The sequence below is a fragment of the Mizuhopecten yessoensis genome, unplaced genomic scaffold (genome assembly GCF_002113885.1).
Source record: "Mizuhopecten yessoensis strain PY_sf001 unplaced genomic scaffold, ASM211388v2 scaffold7479, whole genome shotgun sequence".
NCBI classification, from domain to species: Eukaryota; Metazoa; Mollusca; class Bivalvia; order Pectinida; family Pectinidae; genus Mizuhopecten; species Mizuhopecten yessoensis.
In genome coordinates, this window is record NW_018407068.1 from 128,786 (window position 1) to 138,509 (window position 9,724).

Here is a 9,724-nt window from a genome sequence, read left to right on the forward strand (position 1 = left end):
TTACAATTTGAGTTCCATTGATGTTTGTTAAGGAGATTATTTCTGGTAACAAAATGTTACTATGCACAGCAATGCAAAGTATTGCCAGCAAACTATAATCCCCCACCAGTCAAAACATCCCAAGAGATCTAAATATATATAAATTTGTAAATCAAGAATGACGATGAAACTGAACATAGGGCCATAACTCTGTATTTGGTTAGGCAAGAGACCAGATGCAGCACTATTCTAAGGTACTCCCATATACAACTAGGCATTTGTAGGTCAGACAGAGCAGACTATACGAGATAAGCCCCAAACAAAGTGTAAACCTCCGAAGGTACTGGTGGAGGATCAATATAACAGAAATAACAACATCGCTTTCAGTGTCCTCCAGAAATGTATTCATGAACAACGTCAATATGGTAACAAAAAGTAAATTCTTTCACAACAACATGAAATTCAACCATCACAAACAATGAGAACTAAGCAACCAGAGCAGCATATTTGAGTCTGATACAGATTTGTAAAAAGCTAATTACGCAGACTATATAGTGGAGAAGTGAAAGTTGATCAACCAGACTATATATTGGAGAAGTGAAAGTTGATCAACCAGATTATAGAAAGAACAAAGAATCTGACAGTTGTACTAGGTACACATCATTTATGAACTGTCTCCGATACTATACAGATAATCTGAATGTTTTGTAAATCATTGGTGACCTTTTTGCCATGCTGTGACATTAGCTTTTGAAGTACTGTATAGCGCTTTAAATTTGTGGGGTCAATATTTCATGGTTTCCTATTCAGTACATATTCGCGGGGTTTAAATTTGGCTGTGCACCCGAATACCTTTTGTCGTGCAAAGTATTTTGAGTGGTGTCATTTTAGGGTCAAACCTCAAAATACAGGTAAACTGTCTGAAAACACTGACTTCACTCGAATTAAAAAAAAAGAAATGTGTATGTACCTTTGTAGGAGTAAACTGTAACCAATTAATCACCTACTGTGTACACATCAATACGTTGTGGCAACTTATATGTAAGTGTTGTTTTTACATGGACTGCCCGGTTAATCTGATTAGAGTTAATTTAAGCTTGCATAACAGTATTTTCAACATGTTGATAAGGACCATAAAAGTGGTTAACATTGCCTATATTTTCGCTGGTGTTTAGAACTCGCGGATATTAGTCAAAGGGCAAATAAAGCGAAATTAAAACCCCTGCGAAATTTATAACTGCTATACAGTAAAGAAATCAGATATGCATGAGACACACTGTTCTTGCATGATGCTTCAATCTAGACTACTTCTTCCCCATTTCTCAATGACCACCTTAGCTCCCTTTGTTATCTGCCTGTCTGCTATTTACTAACTACACAATCTGCAGGGCCTTTGCTGACTTGTGGTTGTACATTTGTACTAGTATATAATGCACAATTCACTGCCTGACAGGGCCCTTGCTGACTTGTGGGTGTACATTTGTACTAGTATATAATGTACAGTTCACTGCCTGACAGGGCCCTTGCTGACTTGTGGGTGTACATTTGTACTAGTATATAATGTACAGTTCACTGCCTGACAGGGCCCTTGCTGATATGTGGGTGTACTGTCAGCATTGTAGATTATTCTGCTCTGCGGGACCTTTGCTGGCCCGTCAGCATTGTAGATTATACTGCTCTGCGGGACCTTTGCTGGCCCGTCAGCATTGTAGTTTATACTGCTCTGCGGGACCTTTGCTGGCCTGTTGGTTTCGTATTAGGAGTTATGTAGGCCTTTGTTATAGTTCAATGGCGGCCCTGCAGACTGCATGTTAAGGTAGCATACTGGTGAAATATTAGTGGCAACTGTCAATCACTGAAATCAGCTGGAGTCTATACCAGTGCTACTCTATTCTTAGTGGCTTTGACCTCATACCCTATATACTTATGAGGTAATCTTTCAATGATTATCACACCAATTTGAAAATGGACAAGTTATATACAATTTGATGAAGTGTCATTTTCAATTTCAGCTGTAAAAGTTGACTTGTTCTTATTTGATAGAGCAACCTGGAGAATTTCATCACCTGTGTGTGCTGGTACACATTATCCTCGTCACACAAGGGATCTCATCTTCTACGTTTACTGGTTGGAAATAAATCGTCATCGTCATCATCATCATCGAATGCCACACCTCGTTTTTTGTTTGAACTTGTGTTTTTTCTATTTGAGGAAGTGTTGGCTACAGGCTGTTTCTTCCTACTTGAGGATGAGGAGATATTACTGAATTCATCATCCTCATCAGATATATTCAGAATATCATCATCAGATTCAGACCTGGAAACAACAGAAATGACGCTTGTTAGAAGCACAACTTACCTGACCTAAAGTTGGTAACAACATTGCTAAAAATAATGTATCAACAAAAAACATATAATCAAATATTTCAACAACAAGGATTCTAATTGAAACTTTCAAAATATTCTATATACTATAACCAACTGGACTCAAATCCCATTAATAATCTCCACACATTAATACTGTATCATTTCCCTGTGCTAGTATATTATCATTTCTCCATCAGCATGTTAATAACCTCCTGTTATTTCTTTCTAAGCCTATTATAAAATATTGTATTTATCTTTCTCAATTAAAAACCACATATAAGATGTCATTAAATCATTTACATTTTCTTTACTATTAATATACTCAGACTTACATCTGGTGTCTCCTGGAACTTGTTGCTTTCTTAGACTTCTGCGATGTAGCTCCAAAGGCATCCATGATGCTTCTGTTCTGACTCTCTACTACAACAGCTTCCTTCTTTCTCCCTCTCCCTCCTCTGGTGGTTGTTCCCTCTCCCCTGCCACCTCGAGAACCCCTGCCCCGGCTCTTTGGTTCAGATGCCCCCCTGCCTCTGCCCCTGCCACGTCCCCGGCCCCTCCCACGGACTGCTGGTTCCTCATTGTCATCCGAGTCTAGTGGACTGACCTGCCCTTCTTCATCATCATCTTCCTGCTGGGAGCGATTGGCCCGAGCCCTTTTAATGGCCTCTCTCACTTCCTCATCATCCTCTTTCTTCTTCTTCCTCTCCTCCTTGTACCGAGTCACCTCAGCATCTATGATTTCTTCATTTGCATTTCTCTGTTTCAGGTAAGTCTACAAAAAAACACCAAAATCACCTTACTTCCTTTATCACATTTTCATGACGCTACATTACACTACTTTTGTCAGTGCATTTAGTAGTTCCTATTGTGTGGTCAAGATACAAAATTTCAAATTTTCTTTGACAAAATAACCAAGACTGCACTGTATATATGTATTTTCATGTTTTAAATATAGGTAAAGGCGTTCCAAAATAATATACTGTCTGTAATAATGTGTAAATGGTTATTTGTAGCGAGCAAATTGTTATGCCTTTTATACATAAAATACATGTATATCTATTGTCATTAAGCTCAATGATAAAAAGTTTCAGGTGGTTGAAAAACAAAATTAATATCTGCAAAAATAAACACTGATGGCAACTCAAGTGAAACTGTTATGTGATCTTACTCTCATAGAGCAGAGTACCTTTGTGTGAAATTAAGTCCAGCATATCAAAGTACTGTATACAGAGAAATATTCGCTGCGGTTTAATTTTTGCCTTTTTTGGCCTTCACTATTGAGGGCAAATTTATCATTACAGCGAACGTTAGTACACAATATAATAGACATAGTAACTAAATGTGAAGTTCAAAATTAAAACTGGGTTAATATGGATTTTACGGGCAAAGGGAGAAAGTTTGACTGGAAAGTATTTCCCAGTATACTGTATTTCAAAACAGATATACTGTTATCAGCAAAGTCAGAGTCACTGCTGGTTTTATATTACCCTACAGCTAAAACAATCACTGTCGCCAATGTCAAACTTTTAATATTTCTTCATATGAAATATTCACCTGTGTTTTCTGGAGTTGGTACTTGACAAGTTCTGAGATGGCCTCGCGCTCCTCCTTGTCCACAAATTCCTGTACAGCCTGACCCATGCCCTTCTCAGTCAGCAACTTCAGCTGCATCTTCTGTTAACAATCACACTTACATAAATCAGTTATAAAAGGCGTAGGGGTATCATGTATAAGTATTAAGAAATCAGAATATGATATCATGCACACACCCATTGTTCTATCTGTCACCCTAATGACTTTCCTGTCGTTCCTGTATGCAATCGTTAGTTGCCCCACTTGTAGATAGATAATAACAGTTAGTCTCTAGTAGAACATGATACCATCAGGTAGTAATTGTAAGCCTCTATAGTATAACATGACATATAGAGGTAATAACTGTAAGTCTCTATAGTATAACATGACTTATACAGGTAGTAACTGTAAATCTATATAGTATAACATGACTTATACAGGTAGTAACTGTAAGTCTCTATAGTATAACATGACTTATACAGGTAGTAACTGTAAGTGTCTATAGTATAACATGACATACACAGATAATAACAGTTAGTATCTATAGTATAACATGACTTATAAAAGTAGTAACTGTAAGTCTCTATAGTATAACATGACATATACAAGTAGTATCTATAGTATAACATGACTTATACAAGTAGTAACTGTAAGTCTCTATAGTATAACATGACTTATACAGGTAGTAACTGTCAATCTCTATAGTATAACATGACATACACAGATAATAACTGTAAGTCTGTGTAGTATAACATGACATACACAGATAATAAATGTAAGTCTCTATAGTATAACATGACTTATACAGGTAGTAACTGTAAATCTATATAGTATAACATGACTTATACAGGTAGTAACTGTAAGTCTCTATAGTATAACACGACTTTTACAGGTAGTAACTGTAAGTCTCTATAGTATAACATGACATATACAGGTAGTAACTGTAAGTATCTCTAGTATAACATGACTTATACAGGTAATAACAGTATAACATGACATACACAGATAACATTTAGTATCTATAGTATAATATGACTATAGTATAACACGACTTATCCAGGTAGTAACTGTAAGTCTCTATAGTATAACATGACTTATACAGGTAGTAACTAAGTATCTATAGTATAACATGACATATACAGGTAGTAACTGTAAGTCTCTATAGTATAACATGACATACACAGATAATAACAGTTAGTATCTATAGTATAACATGACTTATACAGGTAGTAACTGTAAGTCTCTATAGTATAACATGACTTATACAGGTAGTAACTGTAAGTCTCTATAGTATAACATGACTTATACAGGTAATAACTGTAAGTCTCTATAGTATAACATGACTTATACAGGTAATAACTGTAAGTCTCTATAGTATAACATGACTTATACAGATAATAACAGTTAGTCTCTATAGTATAACATGACTTATACAGGTAGTAACTGTAAGTCTCTATAGTATAACATGACTTATACAGGTAGTAACTGTAAGTCTCTATAGTATAACATGACTTATACAAGTAGTAACTGTAAGTCTCTATAGTATAACATGACTTATACAAGTAGTAACTGTAAGTCTCTATAGTATAACATGACTTATACAAGTAGTAACTGTAAGTCTCTATAGTATAACATGACTTATACAAGTAGTAACTTTAAGTCTCTATAGCATAACATGACTTATACAAGCAGTAACTGTAAGTCTCTATAGCATAACATGACTTATACAGGTAGTAACTTTAAGTCTCTATAGTATAACATGACGTATACAAGTAGTAACTGTAAGTATCTATAGAATAACATGACTTATACAAGTAGTAACTGTTAGTCTCTATAGTATAACATGACTTATACAGGTAGTAACTGTAAGTCTCTATAGTATAACATGACTTATACAAGTAGTAACTGTGAGTCTCCATATTATAACATGACATACACAGATAATAACAGTTAGTATCTATAGTATAACATGACGTATACAGGCAGTAACTATAAGTCTCTATAGCATAACATGACTTATACAAGTAGCAACTTTAAGTCTCTAAAGTATAACATGACATATACAGGTAGTAACTGTAAGTCTCTATAGTATAACATGACTTATAAAGGTAGTAACTGCAAGTCTCTATAGTATAACATGACTTATACAAGTAGTAACTGTAAGTCTCCATATTATAACATGACATACACAGATAATAACAGTAAGTCTCTATAGTAAAACATGACGTATACAAGTAGTAACTGTAAGTATCTATAGAATAACATGACTTATACAAGCAGTAACTGTAAGTCTCTATAGTATAACATGACTTATACCGGTAATAACTGTAAGTCTCTATAGTATAACATGACGTATACAAGTAGTAACTGTTAGTCTCTATAGTATAACATGACTTAAACAGGTAGTAATTGAAAGTCTCTATAGTATAACATAACTTATAAAGGTAGTAACTGTAAGTCTCTATAGTATAACATGACTTATACAGGTAGTAACTGTTAGTCTCTATAGTATAACATGGCGTATACAGGTAGTAACTGTAAGTCTCTATAGTATAACATGACTTATACAGGTAGTAACTGTTAGTCTCTATAGTATAACATGGCGTATACAGGTAGTAACTGTAAGTCTCTATAGTATAACATGACATACACAGATAATAACAGTTAGTATCTATAGTAAACATGACATAGACAGGTAATAACTGTAAGTCTCTATAGTATAACATGACTTATACAGGTAGAAACTGTAAGTCTCTATAGTATAACATGACATATACAGGTAGTAACTGTAAGACTCTATAGTATAACATGACATACACAGATAATAACAGTTAGTATCGATAGTATAATATGACATATACAGGTAGTAACTGTAAGTCTCTATAGTATAACATGACTTATACAAGTAGTAACTGTAAGTATCTATAGTATAACATGACATTAGCCTCCATTGTCCCGGTGACTTATCCTTGTAATAAGTTTAGTTAACATTACATTAGCCTCCATTGTCCAGGTGACTTATCCTTGTAATAAGTTTAGTATAACATGACACTAGCCTCCATTGTCCAGGTGACTTATACTTGTAATAACCACAAGTTTAGTATAACATGACATTAGCCTCCATTGTCCAGGTGACTTATACTTGTAATAACCGCAAGTTTAGTATAACATGACATTAGCCTCCATTGTCCAGGTGACTTACACTTGTAATAACCACAAGTTTAGTATAACATGACATTAGCCTCCATTGTCCAGGTGACTTATCCTTGTAATAAGTTTAGTTAACATGACATTAGCCTCCATTGTCCAGGTGACTTACACTTGTAATAACCGCAAGTTTAGTATAACATGACATTAGCCTCCATTGTCCAGGTGACTTACACTTGTAATAACCACAAGTTTAGTATAACATGACATTAGCCTCCATTGTCCAGGTGACTTATCCTTGTAATAAGTTTAGTTAACATGACATTAGCCTCCATTGTCCAGGTGACTTACACTTGTAATAACCTCAAGTTTAGTATAACATGACATTAGCCTCCATTGTCCAGGTGACTTACACTTGTAATAACATCAAGTTTAGTATAACATGACATTAGCCTCCATTGTCCAAGTGACTTACACAATCAGAACTGCTGAAGTAGTCCTTGACCATGTCCTCTACTCTAGACGTGTCCAAAGCATCAGCTTTAATGGCTCCTAGGTCACCCATGTCTGCAATGAATTCCGCTATTATCATATTATGATTATTCAAATATATTTAAAATTTACATCTTTTCTTTGAGCCAATAACTACCACATTCACAGGTTTCTTACTTTGAGCCGATATCTACCACACTCACAGGCTTCTTACTCTGAGTGAACAACTACCACATCCACATGTTTCTTACTCTGAGTCAAAAACCAGCACAAGCAAAGTTTTCTTGTTCTGAGCTAATATCTACCACACCCATATACTTCTTACACTGAGCCAACAACTACCACATCCACAGATTTCTTACTCTGAGTCAAAAACCAGCACAAGCAAATCTTTCTTGTTCTGAGCTAATATCTACCACACTCACAGGCTTCTTTAACTGAGCCAACAACTACCACATCTACAGGTTTCTTACTCTGAGCCAAATCTACCACACTCACAGGTTTCCTACTCTTGAGTCAAAAACTACCACACACAGCTTTCTTCTTCCAAGCCAACAACTACCACATCCACAGGTTTCTTACTCTGAGCCAAATCTACCACACTCACAGGTTTCCTACTCTTGAGTCAATATCTATCACACCCACAGACTTCTTACTCTGAGTCAATATCTACGTCACACACACAGACTTCTTACTCTGAGTCAATGTCTACCACACCCAGACTTCTTACTCTGAGTCAATGTCTACCACAGACACAGACTTCTTACTCTGAGTCAATATCTACCACACCCAGACTTCTTACTCTGAGTCAATGTCTACCACACCCACAGACTTCTTACTCTGAGTCAATATCTACCACACACGCAGACTTCTTACTCTGAGTCAATATATATCTACCACACCCACAGACTTCTTACTTTGAGCCAATATCTACCACACCCACAGACTTCATACTCTGAGCCAATATCTACCACACACAAAGACCTCTTACTCTGAGCCAATATCTACCACACACACATATTTCTTACTGAGTCAATAGCTACCACACACAAAGACTTCTTACTCTGAGCCAATATCTACCACACCCACATACTTCATACTCTGAGCCAATATCTTCCACACACACAGACCTCTTACTCTGAGCCAATATTTACCACACACACAGACCTCTTACTCTGAGCCAATATTTACCACACCCACTTATTTCTTACTCTGAGTCAATATCTACCACACCCACAGACTTCATACTCTGAACCAATATCTACCACACACACAGAGCTCTTACTCTGAGCCAATATTTACCACACCCACATCAATAGCTACCACACACACAGACTTCTTACTCTGAGTCAATATCTACCACACCCACAAACTTCTTACTCTGAGTCAATATCTACCACACCCATAGGTTTCTTACTCTGAGTCAATATCTACCACACCCATAAGTTTCTTACTCTGAGTCAATATATACCACACCCACAGGTTTCTTACTCTGAGTCAATATCTACCACACCCATAGGTATCTTACTCTGAGTCAATATCTACCACACCCACAGGTTTCTTACTCTGAGTCAATATCTACCACAACCACAGGTTTCTCACTCTGAGTCAATATCTACCACACCCACAGGTTTCTTACTCTGAGTCAATATCTACCACACCCACAGGTTTCTTACTCTGAGTCAATATCTACCACACCCACAGGTTTCTTAGTCTGAGTCAATATCTACCACACCCACAGGTTTCTTACTGTTAGGTTTGACATGTAGGTCCACTGAATGAAACATTGTGCATAAGAATACTCAGATTTTCTTTTCTCTTTTTGTATAAACTGTATTACAAGTCTGAGTAGATCAAATTCTATATTTATATAATCAATACCAAAGTAAATACATCACCTTCTTTAGAATCAGATTTCGTAGCCAGGACTTTTTTTCGTTGAAACTGTACCATATCCTTGGGGTTGGCAACTTTGTCAATAAATTTCTGTCCAAACCTTCAAAAAGATTTCAATCCATATAAACAAGCTGTTTTACCAAAAGGAGGAACAACCATACATACAGGAACAACCATGTATATAGGAACAACCATGTATATAGGAACAACCATGTATATAGGAACAACCATGTATATAGGAACAACCATGTATATAGGAACAACCATGTATA

The 9,724-nt window shown here is 36.0% G+C and overlaps 1 protein-coding gene across 1 annotated transcript in view; it reads right to left on the bottom strand.

Moving 5' to 3' along the window:
• Nucleotides 1–368: 368 nt before the first annotated feature.
• LOC110453690 (double-strand break repair protein MRE11-like) overlaps nt 369–9,724 on the bottom strand; it is a 16,758-nt gene continuing 7,402 nt past the window's right edge. Inside the window, exons 4-8 of the mRNA XM_021502755.1 lie at nt 9,455–9,552; nt 7,540–7,631; nt 3,900–4,019; nt 2,678–3,117; nt 369–2,295 (exon numbers count right to left, since the gene is read on the bottom strand). Of these exons, the coding sequence (XP_021358430.1) occupies nt 2,088–2,295; nt 2,678–3,117; nt 3,900–4,019; nt 7,540–7,631; nt 9,455–9,552 (958 nt within the window). The 3' untranslated portion in view covers nt 369–2,087. The remainder of the gene's footprint in view (nt 2,296–2,677; nt 3,118–3,899; nt 4,020–7,539; nt 7,632–9,454; nt 9,553–9,724) is intronic.